Source organism: Amblyomma mixtum, chromosome 7, assembly GCF_055824585.1.
Source record: "Amblyomma mixtum isolate Tamu chromosome 7, ASM5582458v1, whole genome shotgun sequence".
NCBI lineage: Eukaryota > Metazoa > Arthropoda > Arachnida > Ixodida > Ixodidae > Amblyomma > Amblyomma mixtum.
The window spans coordinates 35,099,374-35,120,412 of record NC_143018.1 but is presented as its reverse complement, the minus strand read 5'-3'; the positions used below and the strand labels follow the sequence as shown (position 1 = coordinate 35,120,412).

Genomic DNA, 21,039 nt, shown 5'->3' with positions numbered 1-21,039 from the left:
TTGTATCGTCTCGGGTTTACCATGCATGCTGAGAGTTTTTAACTACTACCTACATATTCAGTCTGCAATGTAGTAGTAGCTGCAGTCGAATAATACGCGGGAGAAATCGTAAACTCCTTTGAAGGAAGCCCCCTAGCCAATGGAGTCAACCTATTGGTTATTGTGCCACATGCGATGCTGTGCTAGCATGTGCAAGGCGATTGCCAGCGATGCCATGGCACTAGCTCAGCACCATTGGTTTGGGGTCCTTTTTTGAGGGGCATTTGCTGCATTGTTTCAGAGGTTTATTCAACGATAGAACCCATGCTGCAGTGGTTGGAATAGACCTTTATGGCTTCACGGGTGATCTGGAACATTAGATGTGGTAATGCATCCATCACATTTCATTGCTTCTTCTAACCTTCTACATTGATGTTGATAGCCCCAGGGGGCAGAGCAAGATTGCGAGGGGGTAGGAATATTTCATTGGAATTACCAGATAACACTTCACTTGGCACTTTGTTATGGGAGTAGCAGCAAGGCCAGAAGTTGCACATTAGGCTGTCTGCAGGTATGCCCGAAGTGCGAGTCTAGTGCAGTTTCGGGAATCTAGAGGGCGCCACTACATGGCTGGCGCTAAGGTGGACGAGACATTTGCTTAAATACATCGATACCAATGACCCTGTAGAGGATGGAGACCGCTTCATTCAATGTTTTAAAACTGACAAGTTTAAGAATCCAATGTGCCAAGAATACAGAGCACAAGAAGACCTTGAGCTAGTCGCATTGCTTTGTCACCGAGGGCCGGAAACCTGAAAGTTAATGAAAAGGCTTGAAATTAAATTGACAGCGCTGCGAGCTGTGGAAAGGAAAATGACTCGAGTAATGGCCAAGTGGCAGGAAGAGAGCAGAGCGGGCTAAGGAATAAACACTATGTAATGACATCCTACCTTTAATCGTGAAGAGGAAATGGAAACGGCAAGTGATGCAGAAAGCAGATAACCGATGGTCGCTCAGGGCAACAAAATGGATTCCAACGGAAGGCAAACATAGGGGCGTTATATTTTACTTGAAAGTTATCATTAGAGGCCGGATTTTTAGGCACTAAAAAACACGTTTTAGGCGCCATAAATAGGCGGCTAAAATAGCACTTTAGGCACCTAACGGAGAAAAATAGGCACTATAAACTTTATCAAAAGTGCCCACAGTTCCGAACTTCAGCGCCCAATATCTGCCGTAAAATAAAACAAAAACACAGCAGGAATTATTTGGGACCTTAAGCAAGGTGCGAACATTAGAAGCCGTTTTTTTGTTTGAGTCATTTGCTCTATGGCCTGAGTGTACGAATGCGTTTTCGTATGCACGCACGACTTCCAGCTGTCTAGTGTGGCCTGCTCCACCAAGATTACCGCCAAATGCCATTTGATGAAGATGGCATGCGGCTGGGGCATAAGGAACGAAAATAAGGCAGGTTACCCAGGTGGAAATTTTAATCTGGTAAACTGTTTCCAGCAGGTTTATGGAACATTTTACAGTTGGTTTCAATTGGAACCAATGGGAATTATTTGGACGAACCTATAACTTACTCCGTATACTTTCCAAAATGTGGTGCCATCTGGTCAACTACCACTTTAACAGCCAGTCATCAACAAGCTGCCACGATAAAATGGCAGAAAATAGGAAAAAGGTTGCTGCGATATTTTCGACTGACGTGGTTGGTATTGTGTACACAGCCGGCGTAGGTGGTGTTCACCACAGCCAACTGACGAGGTCATCTAATGTTGCCATGTGTGTGTTCTACTCAGAACCGAAATGGATTCGAAAGCAAACAGAATCTGAAAGCAAAACCACAGCGTATTTCAGGCCCCTATTCTGTAAAATAGGGCATTTTTAGGCACCGACGTCGGAAATAGGCATTTATAGGCACTGACACCCAATGTAGGCATTTATAGGCACTATAAAAAGAGTATTAAACATATTGTGAACAGCTAATTCATGCTCATATGTAAAAATGGTGCGCCTATGAAGCGTTGTAGAAAGTAGGCATTTGCCTAAAATCAGATCTCTAGTTATCATTTTTACTGCAAATAAGACTGACGCCAGAGAACACAGCATCTGGGCACTGGAAGCCAAAAATGGCGCAGTATAAAAATTACGATAGCACGACATATTTTCTAGATGTACGGAGATGGCATTGCTATCCACACAACACAACAAAACCTGAAAATACCATTCTTGACATCACTTCCAAGGTTCCTTCACTGCACAGTTCCACAGAATTTACTTTTTTAATACGCCAAAGGCGATACTTCTAGGTTATACGTACAGCATTGCGCATATTGCCCTCAGACATCACACCACGACACCTTTTTTTAATCTTGTCCCATCGCTGTTCAGACCCTCCATTACCTCTAGAAACCAATATCAGATCGCAATAAGAATTGGGGCCAGGGACCTTCAATCAAGTTTTAGAGAAAACACAGCGAGACTAGTCAGTGCCCCCCCCCCCCCAAGAACATTTTGTTGCTCCTATTCCTCAGCAAGTTTTCTCACACAAAATCATTTACAGGTAACCCAATCTCACTCTCTTATGGTTTATTGCCACTTCTGGGGCTGCAAAACACGCTGCTTCGAAAGCAGTTTGCAAGACTACTAACCTTTACATGGAGTCGGCTCTCCAGAGACCATATATCCTACATTCACAGCAGCCTCGATACATAGCGGATGCAAGAGGGTGGAGGGGGAAATTACCACGGCTTGACGCAATGTGTTCAAGTGACAGTTTTTAATACCGGTATGAAAACTCACAACAAACCATAAAAAGTTTTTTCTTCATTACAATTCTGCAGGCATAGTGTCTGTGGTTCTTTTTTTTTTCTTCTATACAGAGATGTTGCAGCAAATGTACAAATATATTCACAAGGCAGTTACAAGATTCTGACAAAAAAAAAAAAATTGTGAAAAAACATGATGCAACAACAACAAATAGCAAAGGAAGGTAAGAACAAACAGGAGGACGAGTTCCATATAAAATAGGCAGGAAAAGGAGAGGAGGTTGGGAAGGGGAAGGTAGCCAGAGAAGCAAGTGTTCAATGCTGAGCGCCCTCTGCTTTCGCTGCTCTTGCCTGGTAGGTGCTATCACCCAGTGTTATCAGCTCCCCACAGTTGCATTTTCGCTTTCACTAGGCTTCAAAATTGCGCAACTCACATTTTCTCCAGCTGACCGCAGAAAGCTAACAAGCCAAAGTTAAGAAGAATGACGGCCACGCAAATTCACCCAAAAAGTGTGTTCCTCGTTGGTGGGGGCAACAAGGTATGTTTAATCGATGCATTTGGTTATTCCACAACTGAGCCTGTCATCCACAGGTGCTGTCATTGACGGCGGCAGCATGAAAAATGGGAGTAAAATAAAAAGAAGCTGCTACGGTCACATGGACACACGTAACTATCAGTGAGCCAATTCTCTCTGCACATTGCTGACAGCTTTGCCTAACCAGCCAACAGGCTTTCAACATGGGGAAGAGATAACCGCTGGGCACGTCGTCCACAACCAGGCTGTGCTCGATAAAGACCGGGATTCCAATAAATAAATGTGAAAAGTGGCAAGGGGGGGGGGGGGAAGGATGAGGAGTGGCATTGCAACAAACTGCACAGAAGAGGACGAAGCAGCCTCCAGAGAAAACGTCCCTTCGAACCACTACCAAAGGCTTCCTTTCTTCAAACGGGGGGAGGAAGTGAATCAACTGGAGCAGTAGTGCATATACCACACAGAGGCATTATACTTCGTTACAGTACCGACAGGAGAGGCAACTTCTTTTTTTTTTCTTCTTTTGCATCGTCGTAAGGCCCTTTTGCTTCTAGTTACCCGCTCTCACGGAGCCCCAAACAAAATATATTTGCCCTGAAATCGTTTGTACAGCGGGCAGTCAGAGAGAGAGAGAGAGAGAATGTGTGGTGGCAGAAGGAAATATGTACAATAGCGGAGGTGCTGCTAAGGAAATGTGCAGCAGAGAAAAAAATTTTAAAAGAGGGGGGGTAGAACAGTGGGACAATGTCACGAGGAAAACACACTGATGACCGCAAAAGAGAGCGCCTGTCGATGCCTTCTATCTTGCACTGCACCCATTTCGAAAAAAAAAAAAAAATTTCTCTCCATCCGTCTGCTGAGAACACCTTTCCGTCTCTCACCTCTCAAGGCTTTGGTATGGCTACATGGGGCGTAGCAGATTTTGTTCTCTAACAGCTGCTGCTATTATACGCTAGGTAGGGACAACACACTGCAGTCACCGCTCAGCGTCGAAAAGAAACAGAGAAGAAAAAAAAAACCTATGCACCGAAGCACTGCCATGAGCGTCCATGAATTTGTTCTTTGTGCAACACAATACAGTTAAATAGAGTCGTCAGCCATCAACAACAAAGAAAAAAAAGAACATAAAAAGGCGGTGTGAGTGACGGACTACTCGACAGAGTGGTGAAGTAGATGAGAATTCGCACGCTCACTTGGGACACCAATCCTCGGCTGCCTATACTGCACTCAACTTTCCTTGGCACGGAAACCAGTAAAGCACAGCCGGAGACGCAGTTCCCAAGACTCAGCCCTTTCCGTGTGTCCGGTAAAAAAAAAAAAAAAAGTGTGGGGTGACGAAGGGAGGGACTTCAAATGACTTCTCGCTTTTAAAAACGGAGCAGGTCTGATGAGCGGAACGGGGGAAGAGAGCAATACAAACAGCAGGTGGCGAAAAGGAAGGTGGGGGGGGGGGGGGGGGGGGGAGGGTGAGAAATGCACAACACGCAGACTCCCACAGAACTGCCTGATAAGAAGGGGGGAAAAAAAATCATAAAAAGTAGTGGCGATCTTTGACTCTGCAACAGCACAAAAACATAAAAGGGGTGGCCAGAGAAATACACAGGCACTTAACATAATAAACGCTGGATCTATATGTACAAGCAACGCATAACTCATCGGGGCCGCCATGCGTGCATGGGATGAAACTTGCGCCACAACTCCCTCTCTCGAGGGAGGGGGTAAAAAAAAAAACGCAAACAACACAGGCGGCTCAACGGCAATGTACAGGGCAAAAGTAATCGTGTAAGCAGGTTTTGCGAGGCGGAGGCAAACATTTCTGCCTCGGAAGGTTTCTAAAAAAAAATCTTTAAAAGGGAGTAGGCATGTAACAGTGAACCCAGACAACACAGAACAGTACTTTTTTCCCCCTCTGCATGGCCCTGTTGCCGGCAAAATGAAACGAGGGGAAAAGATAATAAAAAAAAGCAACTTTCTGCACACTCTGTACAATGCATCACGCATGTGTGTGTCTATGGCATGATGTATTTACAATGCGATGGCAGCAGAAGCGTGTAGAGACTAAGGAAAAAAAAAAACGTTTCTACGCCCTTATCCACACGCACCTATGCAGACACAATGATGAAAAACACTAAGTGGCGAAAAAAAAAAACAAAAACAAAGGTGAATGACACATTGTAACGAAAACCAAGAACAGAGAGACAGGCAGACAAAAAAAAAAAAAAGAAAGAAATCGTCAATAAAGGAAACAACGCGCGTCTACCTTTCTCTCAGTGTCATTCACATTTCTGTACACAAATATAGTACATCATCCAAGTGGTCTTCTATGTATAAATTCTTCTAACCTCTCTCTCTTTTTTTTTTTCATTTTGTGTCTCACTGCAGACATCTCACTAGGAAAAGGTGAGATAGAGAACAGAAGCAGGAGGGACGACGAGGAGAGGGTGCAAGGAAACGAGAGGGGAAAGAAGACAAAAAAAAAGATATGAAAAAGCATTGCATTACAACCGGCCTCAGCACTGCCTTATTAGTCACTAGTGTTCACCCCTTGGTCACCAGCACTCTTTGCCACCTCCGTCCACAGCCACGGAGCCCAGGACTACTTCGAAGCTCTTAAAGAGCTCCTTGCCGCAAAGCCAAGAGGAGGAGTCAACCAACTAACGCTGGTAGCAGAGAAAGCGTATAAACCACCTGCCACTGCAAGCCCTGCATTAAACCGAAAGGAAAAAAAAAACGCAGAGAAGAAACGACAGCCGATAGGGAGAGACAGAAAATAAGACGAAAGAAACCCCAGAAACTGCATTTGATGTCGATGCACGGCTGTTTGGTGATATTAAAGGAAGCCGCAGTCTTGGGAAAACGAAAAAAAAAAGGCGGACGTCTCGGAGACCTGCTAACCACTGAACACGGGCGAAAGCTGTCTACCCTCAGTCCTTCCCCCTTAACCCACAAAAATGTGACGACATTTTAGCGGGCATTTTGCTATGCATGGTCTAATAGTTCTCAAGGCTACGGGCCTGTTGCAAGAGTCCACACAGGCGGCCACTACTTCAGCCCACTAACGAAGCTAGAAGATAATCACGGGAACCCCCCTTCCCACATGTTCATAGGCACTTCCTGCTCCAATTAAAGAAGAAAAGCTGCTCACGCAACTGAAACACGAGCGCAACGATGGCCAAGACTGCAGCATGAGTATTGCACTCACTCATATCGCCATTCAATAAGTGTCACAGAACTAAACATACAAAACACAATGTGTAAAATCGCACTTCTAACCGGGAGACAGAGAAAGAGACAGGATGAGCGCTAATAAGATTACCTTGACCGGGACATGGATTACTTTAATAAGAAAAAAAGAACAGCCTTCCCTTGTCTCACCTCTCAAGATTATTCCAAGCTGTTCTTGTCCTTGCCATCAGTTCAGCTTGACAAGACAACAGATGGACACAAGTGAAAGCCGTTTCCTAAACCCTTGCTTACGGCAAGAAAACAGTGTCCAGACGTCCAGTTTGCCCAACTCCTCAGCCCAGGCCCCACACCAATAACACCGCAAACAGTTGCCCCGACAACGAAAGTGGCTGGTCTAACGGATCATCCCGCACACAGCCTCCAGCTTGGCTTGGGCCAGAAGGTTGCAAGGAGAAGCAGGTGCCACAGGGTCGACCGGGAAGAGACCAGGAAAAGGGCGGGGCTCGGAAAAAAAGGAGAGAAAGCGAAGAAAGGGGGCGGGCGGGGGGAATAGAAAAAGAAAGAGAGCAAAATCTAACAAGTGAGGCATCCCCCTCTCCGTGCGGCAGCTCCTCGGTGGAAAATATGCGAGGGCGCCACCACGGAACGCAGAGCGGCGGCAGCAGCAGCAGCGGGTGGTACAGAGCAGGTAGCATGAGAGTAGCAGTGGTAGCACATGGCAACAGTGTGTACTTCCGGGTGTGTGTGAACTCGGCAATGTGTAATACGTGTGTACAAGTGCGCGCGCGTGTTCTTTGCATTCCTAAGGCCCCGTGGGTGGTTGCTACCTATGGCTGTCTTTGGAGTAGCGCCGCCGCTTGTTTGGGGCTGCTGCCTCCTGCTGCGGGTCTGCAAAGGAGTTGGGGGGAAGGGGGAAAAAAGAAAGCGGCACAGTTTAAACAAAGGCCCACCAGGATACCGTATATATTCGTGTAAGGGCCACTCCCAAACTTTCCACAACTCACACAAGAATAGCCTTCGAAATACATGCACTGCGGCCTTAGAGATCAGCTCCGGCTACAAGCAACGGTGCGCTTGATTGTGGAGGCCACACGTGCCCACACGAGCTTCCAGGTACCGCCAACAGATGGCGTCCGGGGCCGTGGCTCGTCATCATCATCGTCAACTTTTTCTTCCACCGTGAGCTCCTGCCGCTCCCGCTATCTATATAGGCATCAGTATCACCAGCTCCAGCTGCCAAAGGCACGGGTGTTGTGGTAGCGTGTTAGTTCACCGTGGTTTTGGCTTTCGTGTGCTGCCACCGAACATTGCAGTTATAGCAAGATGGGCAAGCACCTTAATAGCTGCACGGCCGGGAGTCAGCTCTCGAACGCGGCATGCGTGCAGCGGGCAGAAAATTTGACGTGGCCGAGAAGTGCATCCGATGATGGTGCAATCAAAAAGATGCATTTAGAAAATCAAGCTGCAAAAAGCGCGCTTTCCGACGCAAGCCATGAGCGTTTCTCGAACTGGAAGAAGAGCTGCTCTGCTATGTGATGGAAGTGCGGAACGAAGGCTATGCGTTGACAATGGATATGCTGCGCGGCTTCTTGTGGGATGAGCATGCACTAAAGCACAGCATCAGCTCGGAGTAAAAATACTCCGCGAGTGACGATAAGTGGCAGATGAACGTAGAATAAATGCTGCTCATTCCCTGATTGGTGTGTTTTTCCTTAAAAAAAATTTTTTTTAGCACATCGCGTACAGTAAAACCTCGTTAATTCGAACTCGGTTTATTCGAAATCCCGCATAATTCGAAGGTTTTCAGCGGTCCCAACAGTTTCCATGCAAAATTTGCCGGATAATTTGAACAGCCAGCACGCCCCTAACCGCATAATACGTAGGCTTAAACCGTGGCCTCCGTGATTCGCGTGAACAAAAATGCATTGCCAGTCTCTGAGGCCAGTATAGTTGAGTTGCCGGAGTGGTTGCCAGGCGGCACTGTAAATCAATTTTCGGTTTCCGGTGCTTTGCTGTGCCTCAGCGATCTGCACAGTTTACTACTAGTCTCGGAGGCTACCTTCAGTTGACAAAGCAACAACCAGGTGCCACAGGTCACAATTTTTCTGGCTCCGTTTCCATTGTTTGTCTAGCTCGTGGCAGGCGCTGCTCGTAGTGTTTTGATTGTTCGGTGCCGCGACCAAACGTGTTCTGTGTTTAGGCACGTTTATACTCCGACGTAGCGAGCACACGCGCGGCACAGCGATGACCGTGGACGTGTCCGGCGGCTGCGGCGCACTCTGACCGCACCGCGGAGCATGTCTCTATTTCGTGCCGAGCGCGCCGAAGCCGCCTACCCAGAATGCACCGCGCACGCCTCCCACGCCACCCCTCCCGTCTACCCCCTTCGCCACTGGCCTCCTCTCCCAGGTGGCGTGTTGAAAGAAGAATGTTCTGTGCATGCGCTACGGCGGTTGCATGGCGCTGCCTCGCGTCGGAGCGGCTGGCTGATCTGACGTGTCCGACCACAACCGGCTCTCGCCTGCGCGCCGAGAACGTCGGAGTATACACGCACCTCTAACTATCGCGCCAAGCAGTCGCGCATCGATAACTACTTCAAGTGACCGTTTTTCAGGCAAAATAAAGGTGCAGTGTTGATGCGGCCATGTTTCGTACGTTTATTTCTCATTTTTCGTCAATTCTTGATAATTCGAAAACCCGGTTAGTTCGATGATTTTTCGCAGTCCGATGGACTTCGAATTAACGAGGTCCTACTGTATATGGGCCGCACCCCAAAAATAGGCCCTCGAATCTGTAAAAAAAAAAAAAAAAAAAGTGCGGCCCTTACAAGCGTTTACATGGTATATCAAATTAATGTTTATATCAAACAGTCAAACCATCCCCTTGGAAATTCCGTGCAAATGCTGCTACTGCTCTTGTCTACCAAACTAGAGTTGAGAGGAACATCCAAGATAAGAGTGGGAACCCACGAAAAGAAGCAAACAGAAGCGAAAGCATTCATTGCCCCACCTACACCCTCCCGACTTGCCCTGTCCTATTTTGAACATAAGCCGCCTTGATGGCAACAGACAAGCATGCCATTAACTCTATTGGCAACAATAAAGAACACATGCCAAGCCTATCCAAGCTAATCCGTCCGACTGACTCCGTTTAAATCCAAGATGGCACCTATCAAGGCAGTGAAGAAGCTGTTTGCGACAGCAACGCTTGCTCACGTCTATCTTAGATTTTTAAAAAACGGGCTTTCGGTTAAAAAGTAATCTCCACAGTATTGTGGCATCTGTTTTAGTCCAAAAAACCTAACTTTTCGACTCCACAGTCTGAAATATCAGTTGTGAAAATGTACAGGTTCCTATGAGGTGCGTGACGGCTTTCCAGCGAGTCCAAAATATCACATAAGTCCGGATTATTGGAGTTCGAAAAATCAATTCGCTACTGCATCAACATATCAAAATATTCTGCAATCACACTGAAGTCCAATATAGCCGAGATCCCCTTCAATACTTCTACTGGTCACGAAGCTTGGCTGCAAGTTTGAAACAGAGAGAGAAGGTGCCACAAAGAGGCGCTGATTGTCCAAGGACGTGGAAGTGGCACGGGCGTTTTATGTCTCAGGACAGAGCTGACACGATTTACGATGTTTCTGCATGAAATGCAAATTATCTGCAGGGAACCAATACCGCATATACTCGTGTAAGGGCCGTCCTGCTGATTATCACACATCAGAGTTCAAGTCAAAGTGGCAGCGACCGCGCTCCCATCCACCAGCTGCATTTTGGATCTTTCACCTGCATGCCCTTTGTTTACAATGGGAAGGGGATGCGTTCTGGAAGAACAGTTTATGAGTGCAGCTGCTACGAGAAAGTCGCAGGCGAAAATTTCGCTACAGCCTGCCAATACGGAGAGCGACTATGCATGCAATCAGCATGAAAATGTCTGGCTTAACTCTATGCAACACAGAAGTGAAGCAGTCGCCACTCATAAACGCACATACCATGGTTTTCATCTCAAAACGTGACATTTCTGAAGGTATATGTGCGGCAGGACCTAACATATTGTGACGAAGACGACAAAGCTGGCAGTGGCGCGGCACGGAGCGCTCACGCTAGGCCAGCGGCCATTAAAATCATCTCTTATCCATCGTTCACCACGCCTCATTCTTCGGCTGGCCGCCACGTTACATTATTGGTGCACGACCAGTCTCAAGTAACGCAGGACTTTGTGAGCACACTTCGCGTTTAGTCCCTCATACGTGCCACATTTTATGGGCGCTTAAAACAAGGACATTATCAAGTGACCTGAGACGTATGAGCTTTCATGCAAACAGCTGGTGTTCTTTAGTTTGGCCATTTAGTTTCTAAATGGCCAAATAATATCTAGTTTATCTCACTTTTGAAAACAAAAGTGCGATAAACTGATCGCCGCAAGAAATTTATCTTCATGCCAGGTGCAAAGCAAAAATTTGGGCCTTGCCTTTCTGCCCTGCCTTTAAGGTCATTAAAGGTGCACTGAAGAGGAATCTGAACTTGTCTTTTTGCCGCGGGAACTCAATCTGCACGTTCCGAGCATTCTTAGAAACTTCGATTTACTGCCCTGTGTGGCCGATTTCCTCAATTAAATCGAATTAACGTCCGGCTCCCGCCTTTCTTTTTTAAATTCTGCCTCGTACGGTGGGCGGAGTCGACCAACGCGTGGAGCGCCTTTCACCCAGTCCCGTGGCGGCTTGCCGCTCTGCCATCGGCGGAGTAATACGTAGTAGTCCGTAGTAGCAAATAGTCCGCGCGTATTTTTATTTCTTCGGGCTTATTTTGCGGCTATATTATCTGCGAATGAAACTATTTATTCATGGAAACCTAAAAAACAAAATAAAGCGAAAGCAAAGCCTCCACGGGACTGGGTGAAAGGAGCTCCACGCGTTGGTCGACTCCGCCCACCGTACCACGCAGAATTTAAAAAAAAAGGCGGGAGCCGGACGTTAATTCGATTTAATTGGGGAAATCGGCCACACAGGGCAATAAATCGGAGTTTCTAAGAATGCTCAAAATGTGTAGATTGAGTTCCCGTGGCAAAAAGACGAGTTCAGATTCCTCTTCAGTGCACCTTTAAAGAAAAGGACATTACCACCTGACCTGGGACGTACGAGCTTTCATGCAAATTGCTGGTGTTCTTTGGTTTGGACATTTAGTTTCTAAATGGCCAAATAGTATCTAGGTTATCTCACTTTTGTTTTCAAAACTGAGATAAACTAATTGCCGCAAGAAATTTATCTTCATGCCAGTTGCGAAGCAAAAATTTGGGCCTTGTCTTTCTGCCCTGCCTTTAAGGTCATTAAGTGACAAGAGGTTTACCGCACCGAACCCACTTCCTTGAATTTAACTCCCTGGTGAAACTTTTACTACATCTCTGGCACGGCGCCCAACTTGAGTTACCACTGGTACTTCGAGCTCGACATGACATTGACACGAATAATGTCACTCGCGCAGGAGTGTTTTAAAACAGGCTTCCAATTTTTGCACTGTTCAGTGGCACAGATGAGGCATGGCGAACCCCTTTTCTGAGTTTTCCTTCAGCTGGAACGAGAGGCAGTGTGCACTGCCGGTGTTCAGCACCCTTTGCGGCAGTCACCCACAGCCCGCCGGTAGCAGCACGGGATATGAATGGCACAAACTATATGACAGTCCAGTCCGGCACGATATCGCTCGCTGAAAACGGCAGCCACCTTCCGTAAAATCCGCTCAGTGCCCTTCGACGACACTTTGCGCCACACATCGCAGTCGCCCCTGGCAACGTACAGAGCTCCCGCTTAGTGTCTTGACAGCCAAGTGTCATGGCCGGTAAAAGAATTGGTGGACTCCGGTAGCACTTTTTCTACCTCTGTTTCGATCTTTTGCTTGCGAAAGAGAGACGCGTAGGGGAGAAAGCTCTCTCTTACAATAGACTCCTGTCAATTTGAGCTCCCTTAATTCTAACTTCCCCTTTAACTGACTGACAATGTGGCACCACTGTCAACATCAAGGACATTAAAGGGTACCGTATAAACTCAAGTAAGGGCAGCACGTTTTTTTTTTTTAATTCGGGAGTGAATTTTGAAGGTGCAGCCCATACACAAACTTAAAACCTATAACCATTTTTTTCCTCAGTTATCTAGTCCACAGGTGCAGCACTTCCACAAGATTATACGGTATGCATCACTTGGGTTAACTGTTCACAGTGAAAGATATAATGAAGGCGGCGCAACCAACGGTGACAAAGAAGACAACGATGGGACTGGGGGCTTCCCGTTGATCTGACAAGATGCTCCCCTTAATTCAACAACCGTGCAGTATTCTGGTCTCGATAAAGTTTCAATCATTAGGAGCCTACTGCTGCCTCGGGAGAGGTGGGAGAGGAGAGGTGGGGTCTGTTTTAGAGCCTGAGACGCACAATGACCATTTCTAAGGCCATATTCACAGCAATCGCTGTCAAACAACCTACCATATGGTCTCGCACAGGAGCCGCATCCATGTACTGGTGGCACCCAGCTTTGGACTAGATAACTGAGCAGAAAATATGGCTTTTTTTTTTTAATTTGTGTGTACAGGCCGCTGCAACTTCAATATTCACACAACCGAATTTAGTGTTACCCATACACCAGGTTTATTATGCAGCAGCACAACTGCCTTGCAGCTTTTCAAATGAACTTTTCAGAACCCTGGGAACGGAGGTCACCTTTCACTTGAAACTTTGCTTTGGTTTCAGTCACTTCACTCGCTGAACCACCGTACTGCTTCCCAGCATTCCCTAGTTCGGACAAGGTGAGGGGCAAACAATTATAACCTGCAGAAGATGTCTCACCCGTGGAAGGGCCTGACGCCCTGGTTTTCCTCTTCATGACGACCACGGCGTCCTCGTCCCTGACCTCAGAGTCCCGGCGGAAGTTGCGCTGGTTCGGCAGTCGCGGGGGAGATGCCCTGTGGTCACGGCCAGAGGGCACTGCACCGAAAGCGCACATCGCGGAAGCCATCAGCACATGCGCACACTGCACACCCAAGTTATCTCCCTCTCAGTAGTGGCTGTGCATGTAGAGTGAAAATAAAATCACAATAACAAGAGACACCAAACTGGCACCACTGCTTAGGCAGTGCAACCGACTTGTTATTGCCGAGCTGGGAATACGGCTGAGGCCACTTACGATGGCCACAGGTATATCAAATGCTCACTTATTGCGAAGGGGATGCTGCCATCAAAACGTGTATCAGGACAATGGCACAGTGTCACAGATAAAACTGAGATGAACACTGCACCAATCGGGTAGACCAAATGACGAGGCGCCGGGACTCCCCCCCCTCCCCCCCCCCCCCCCCCCCCCCCCCCTCCCCGCAGTCAAAAAAGCATGCCTCCAGCAAGAGCATAGACTGAACAGCATTTCCTAGTCCACACGACACCCCCTGAACCCCTCCTCCCAAAAGAAAGTGGCAACACAAAAAAGCGATACAAAAGGTGGCATTGAAGTTTTAACAACTGCTGGCTAGCACACGCCAACAGCCTGTAAGGTCAATCAGTGCATGTATGTATGTATGCTGTCCGGGCAAAGCGTCCAATGTGGAAGAACCACGGTGACTGCGAGACTAGCAGCATTGAAAGTGAGTACTGCCTGTGTATGACCATTGATCAACCAGCAACAGCGATATGAGAAGTTTAAATATCGGCCACATGGCACACCTCACCGTCCCAGCCAGTCAAGTGGCACGCATCACCTGCCCAATCGGCTCTCCACATTCTGTGCTGCTACCATCACTGGCAAGTCTCAAATGCCACTGTTGTTTGGATGCTATGCTTCCATATGCTATGAGGACAATACAAAAGCCCGAATGACACACAACTTGTTCGCCGAGTTACTTGTCAAGTTCAACTAAGACATGGCATGGCTGCTTTATCGGTCAAACATTGGCAATTTCGGGTTGGCGAAAAAAATTTACACTAGAAATTATGGAACCACAGAAATTCTACGAACTAACCTATGATTTCAAATTAATTGATATCGAATTATCGAGCTTTTACTGTAGTATAACAAGCTTGCTGGGCTTTGCCACTTCCTGCATAATGGTATCTTTAGCTGCAAAAAGCATGGAAAACACAACTGAAAAACCAGTGCTTTTTCTATATCAAGCTGTTTCATGCAAGGCCATTCTGATGGTGTTCTAGTACACTCAGCATTTGGTAAACATGACTGGGAAACATAAGACAGCGGCGAGAGCCTCTCCAAGGACGACAAGTGAGAGTGACCCCCGCGTAAAGAAGGGCAAGCTCACTTGTGGCTGGGGACCGCCTTGAGCCCCGCTCGGCGGAGAGGGAAGCCACGAGGGCTATTGGCGACTGATTTGCCAACGCCTGTGGCTGCTGCTGGCCGCCTTGCATCTGCTGCTGCCCCAGCCTAGACCGCACTGCCTTGGACTCGACCCCCGCCACCGCTGCCGTCAGCCGCCTTGGCCGGCCGGGGCCGCCATCCTCACGACGAGTCGTCGGAGCGGGAGAGTCGGCTGCCGTCACAACAAGCCCTTCATTCTCCTTGCCTTGCCGTGGCGGCGGTGGCAGCCGAGGTTGCCGCACCCGCGATTTGTGCGCGAGCTCACTCAGCGACATCTCCTCCTCGCTCGAGTGGTCCGACTCTCCGGCCTCGGCCACGACAGCGGGAGAGGGCACTGCGAGGCACAGCGAACAGCGGCGGCTCACACAGTGATCTGTGGCAAGACTGTATCCCTCTTGAATAGTTAAATGGTCTACCCCTTACGGCAAGGGCCTCTGCTTTCCTAAGCAGTATACAATGATATCACACAGGCACTTCGAAAGCCCTCGAAACATCATTTTATCAACCCAATCGTGAATTAAGAGCTACTACACGCGGCTCCAATGGCCATCAAGTCAACAGTCTTATCAAGTGAATGGCATACCGTGGAACCCTACCAAGAAAAATAGTAGATGTTAAGGCGATTAAGACTGATTGTAAAACATCTTTCAGTTTAAACTTGTCGCCAGACTGTTCGTATACATACAACATCAGTGGGAACGGCATCACCGCAAGTGCAACCTCTCAATGACAGGAGAGCCTTTCCCACAGCAGTAACACAATGCCTTCACATTCGCTACAAATTCAGAATCTCAAGGCCCCCAACCCGACTGCAAACTGAACCTGCCCGTGTGACACAGTTATTACTCTGGTTTGCATGAAAACAGTTAGAAACTGTCTTTTTGTATTGATGGTGTCAGTGATTTCCAAGAGAAACAGGCAGTGCAAATTTTTTATTGCTTTTCCAAGTTTCCAAGGAATATTTTCTACACATAAGAATGCTTCCCAGAGAATCTCTCGACAAACAAAATATATTACTCCAACATTATAACCAATGAATACTGCTTCTCATTGGACAAACACACACGCTTCCTTTTTCCCTTACTCTGGGTTCGGAAGTAGCAACCATTGAAGCTAGGCATCTGAATCAAATGCAGCAAACTCTCCTCACATACACCTAATGGCAAGTAGTGCGTTCTACTGCAAGCATTGTTACAGCTTTCCACATGACTGGTAATAAAAAGAAAAGACAGATGCACAGCGACTAATACCCGCACGTGAAACATGAAGACTGCATTAGGGTGTGCTACACAATCAATGCAACCACACCAAAGAACAGCCCTCTATAAATGCTAGTGTTTGACGCGCTCTAACTGTTACGGCGTCCCACCATATGGATGCATTCTGCCTTGCTAACAGCGCCTGCATTCTGGCTCCCTAATTTATTATGTTTCCATGTTGTTTCCTTTCTCGGTCACTGCAAAGCATAATGTAATGTGGGACCCGACGAAGTACAGCAGCAATAATTCACAAAAGAACAAGTACAGTGCAGCTGATGCCCCACAAATCGTGCCAATGCTACAGACTTGCTCACTTTACCAAAGCTGTGCGACGAGTGCAACTACAACCTACCGTGTTGGCTGCCGCTTCCTGATTCAACACTGATTAAACCCTTAAGTGGGATCCCGATTAGGCCACCACGCATCAAAGACAGATTAAAATAAACCAAATCTGATTGGAGCACTGCAGCGCAGCTTTTATTTTAACACAAAGCAGTAAAAAAACCAAAACTGCTCATAGCTTCCTACATACTTGACATGGGTGACTGGTAAGTTAACACTCTACACAACCGCAAGTTACGGCTATCGACCTATTCTTCTGGACTGTTCTGTGTTGCTTCATATTACATACAACTCTCCAAGAAATTGGCACTACTACTGCTTAGAATGCTGTTAAGATTATGCGCAGTCGATTCCGAGTCTACCATATCTAGCTGCGGAATAGCAGCCGAGAAACAGAGGCTCAAAGCTCGCAGAGCACTGGCTTAGATTAGCATTAGGCACAACATGTTTACGGATCATCTCAAACTCTGTATCGAAGCTGAAGAAGTTGATGCTACAGCCAGACGCCAGACATGGGTGACTGGTAAGTTAACACTCCTACGACTAAAATAGGCAATCTAGCCATATAAGCAATGGTTTTCGCAAAAATTGCCATTTTGCACTTCTGATGCCATTCGAGAGTACAAATGACAAACTGCCAATAACAGCGTAAAGTGCATGTCTTTTGTTTGTTTTTTTTTCTTAATGGTATGACATCATATGCCAAGTCCCTTGTGGAATTTTTAAAAATCCAGTGGACAGTGCAGCTGGCTGTTAATCATGCAGCCCATTTACAGCCCACTGCTTTCACTGCTTCAAGTTACCATGCGGGTTTCACACAGAGCCATTTTTTGCTAGATCCAAACCACCGTCTCAACCAAGCATCCAATGTACCCTGTTACCGCCGCATATGTGCAGCAGAAACGGACGTCAACCACCATCACAGCCAGGCTAGACACGCTAGTCAACTAGCGAACGATTCATGCACAGCAACTGATCACACCATGAAGTGGGCCCTACTGATGGAGCAGGCAGAGTGAATGGAATAGCGGGCTAGGCTACCTTGTGCTGCCCGCCGCCTCTGATTCCGGAGCAGCCCGTCGGGGTCCCCCAGTTCGTCTCCCGGTGCACACACAGAGGCCTCGGGACATGTCCGCAGCAATTCTAAGTCAACGTCGTGCTCTGCCACTGCTGCCTCTTCCTCTTCCGAATCCTTGTGGTTGGCGAGCAGCAGCGACACTGGCGCTGCTGGCGACGCCTGGCCACTGGCTGGCTCACTGTCGTCATCGTCATCCGGCGGGTCTATCGCCATGTCCAGCAGGGTGGACAGCGAATCGGGAAGCTGAGGTGATCCCACATGGTTGGTTATCACTGTGGGGCTCAACACCGCCAGCTCGTCCTCACCGCTCTCCGCAACGTCCACACAGGTCGCCGCCAACGCGAGCCGCTCTTCCGCGGGACAGGTGTCATCCGCACCACACTCCCCACCATTGTCGTCCGTCGCGGAAACCACCACCCCCACGGAAGAAGATGACGCACCGTGCGTGTCTGCCTCGGTCACAACCACAGATGACGCTGCTGCCATTGCACACATCGCCTCCCGAGAGTCGTCGGGTGTGATGGGCGGCGTTCTCACCGGCATTTCACAGGCACCACTCACAACTGGCTGCTGCTGCTCGGGCAAGCCAAGCACAGGCACCCTCGCTGACGACAGCGTGTCTGGTGACGACGCCGTACTAGACGGCACCACTGAGCTGGGAGCTTCAGTGCTGGGCACTGGCGAACGGACCTTTAATGACGTTGTCGCACCGGCAACCATCACTGACTTCATGACCATGTTCACAAGAGAGGCAGAAGGCGACGGCGAGACAGAAGGTGACAGTGCTCTCTTGGCACCACTCCCACTGGCGGGACTGCTAAGGCTGGCAGCCTTGACAGACGCCATCTTGGAGACGACTAATCGAATCGGCGGTGACACGGACCCACTGGCTGCCGAAGACCTTGGCCCACTGCTGCTCTGGCCGGATGGCGAGATCAACTCAGCAAGGGAGGACTTGAGGGCAAGGCCAGAGGTGCCCGGTGGAAGGGTCAGGACTTTGATGGGGACAGTCTTGGCCGTGCCCCTGGGGGGGCCACCTGGGAGAGCCAGCACCGGGTGTGCTGTGGTGTGGCAGCTGGAGGCTGACGTAGACGGGGCGCCTGCCGTCAGGTTTCCCTTGAAGATGAACGTGAGCCGCTGCTGTGAGTCGCTGCCTGCTGTGCTCCACTTGGAAGGCGAGATCATTCGGCCCCCAGGGACCTGCAAGAACCAGGCTCAAGGAAGTCGCCAACAACTCACCTCAAGGCAGCATGGATGCATCCTCCTCAAGGCACGCTCAACAGGGTCATGTGTGCAGCAGTGTACGTTTACTCATATTAGCGTAATTGATGAAATTTTGCTATGCTCACTCATCACAGCGTTGCTGGAATTCTACGCTCTGACGCACTCTCCTTCAAGATGAAATATGAGTGTTTGCACATGCAAAAAGCAAAAGGCAGGACAGCCTCAAAACAATGCCCCAAACATGGATGGCAAAAGAGGTTCAAACAGCTCAATCACAACAGACTTGGAGCATGGACAATGCGCAATAAGAAGTTGGCATTATACAACACGGCAGACAAGGTCCTCACACTTCCTCTGCCCACTGTCAAAAGATCACACTTTTTCTCATTTAGAGACAGCTAGTTTCAAAGAAAGCAGATGCCACATGCCAGACAAACACATGGAAACCCATGGAACATTCAATGGCAGAGAACTCCAGTTCCTCGCCACGATCAATAAATGAAGTTTCTTGCAGTGAACTGCCTCGCGGCAGGAATGCTCAAGTTTCAGCTTGTCTACGTTTTCAGTAAGTACTGCCAAGCGTGTGGCGTGTTCCACCGCTTTCTCACAGGTTCACACTGAAAGAAATTATGAACAATAATCGTGATCATAGTAAATGCAAACGATATCTTAAAGCACAAGAACTTTAAGAAACCATCCCCAGATTCTACAACAATAGCAACAAGAGTAATGATTTGAGAAAGTTGGTTGGGTATGCTTCATGCTTCAATGAAAACTGGCACAGGGACACGACGATGACGCTCCGCGTGACGCTTGGCACACCATGTGTGTGACATCCATGTCCCCGTCGTTGCCCACTGTGCCAGTTTTCGCTGAAATAGGGAGAGCGTTGAGCAGCATGTCACTCACCTGCTGTGTGCTCGAAGGCACATAGACCGCGCCACCGGCAGGCTGAGAAGTGGCTGGCTGCATTCTCGGCGCTGCCGCCGCCACATCAGCAGCCGCTGGTTGCGTGGAGTCCCACATGGTGGGGGAAGAAGGCAGAGTGCAGGAAGAAGAGGACGAGGAGCTTGCAACAGGAGCCGAAAACGAGCAAGGTGCCGCCGTCTCGGGCGATGTCGTCGTCGGCTGACTAGAGGCCACCGTGGTGGGTTCCGGGGTGGTGGACGACGTAGGTGGGGGAGAATGAGAAGGCATGGCGGCAGGCGGCGGTGCCGACGATGGCCGGTCGGGCGGAATGTTGCTGCTGGGGTGGTCTTCACTCGGCGGTGAGATGGAGCTCCCTGGTAGAACGAGAAGGCAAAGGCCATTCTACACGTGCGACACTCGTCCCTGCCGCCAGATAACGCCACTGTGCACTCCATTCCACACCCTTTCAGACTGCAGTTGAAGCAGGAAAAAGGCAGGCACCTCAGGCATCTGCCATGCTTAAAGGGCCCGTGACCACCCTCTGGACGAAAACACTCTCTACCTCTCTTGGAGCAAGCCTCCTCTCCTTCCGTTCCCTCCTCGAGATTTTTCTCTCACGCTCCTCGTCGAGTAGGCTCGGCAAGGCAAAATCACCCCTTCCTTCTCCGATGTTAGCCGGAGGCATGGTGCCTGTGGAGTGCGTCACATGTCTACGTCATGGCCCCACCTTCAATAGAATTCTTTTCTTGGTTTTTGCTACTGGGTTTATTCAAGGGGAGGGGGGGCTGCGGGTTTCCTAACACCCTCTCTGTTTTGCTCTTTGGGTCTCCTCGCGGTGTTTTGGCGCTAGACTTGTTAGCGAGCGCATCCTTTCATACATCTGTTTGTCATTCCCAGTTAGAGAGCCACCTTTTCATTTTTTTTTAGGCCTCCCCACCGTTTCACGAGCGGAGGGGCGGAAGTCGGTTGTGCTCGAAACACACGGCGAAGCGCGGACCCGGCAACCGCCTGTTTGCTTTTCTCCATGCGTGTTTGTGTTCTGTGTGTTCGTGTCTTTTCTCCGCTCCAAAGCCCATGTCATTCATTGGAGTCAAGGCGTACGCAAGATGCAAAGATGCACGAAGGATAAGCAAGGATAAGCGGTGTGTGCGCGGCGCGGTCAAGTGGGCGAGCGAGGGAAAGGCTCTGCTGCACTAGTAAATAAAATCTTGTTTTGGGGGGCTTGCATAGAAGAAAAAAAACGGGGCGATGCAGGTAACTAATAAATAAATAAATAAATAAATAAATAGAAGGGAGCGCGCACACAGAGCGTCTCGTGACGTGATCACGGCGGGGGGAGGCGAACCAACTCACTCAGTTTTACTGTTTTTTACTTTTTATGGCTAGGGTTCAACGCTCCCTCCGCAGT

The 21,039-nt window shown here is 48.7% G+C and overlaps 1 protein-coding gene across 1 annotated transcript in view; it reads right to left on the bottom strand.

Annotated features, from left to right (window-relative positions):
* Positions 1 to 3,790: 3,790 nt before the first annotated feature.
* The window catches only part of LOC149335632 (uncharacterized), a 48,057-nt gene continuing 30,808 nt past the window's right edge, over positions 3,791 to 21,039 (bottom strand). The window contains exons 6-10 of the mRNA XM_089552220.1: positions 19,632 to 20,005; positions 17,462 to 18,698; positions 14,764 to 15,153; positions 13,307 to 13,444; positions 3,791 to 7,360 (exon numbers count right to left, since the gene is read on the bottom strand). Of these exons, the coding sequence (XP_089408346.1) occupies positions 7,296 to 7,360; positions 13,307 to 13,444; positions 14,764 to 15,153; positions 17,462 to 18,698; positions 19,632 to 20,005 (2,204 nt within the window). The 3' untranslated portion in view covers positions 3,791 to 7,295. The remainder of the gene's footprint in view (positions 7,361 to 13,306; positions 13,445 to 14,763; positions 15,154 to 17,461; positions 18,699 to 19,631; positions 20,006 to 21,039) is intronic.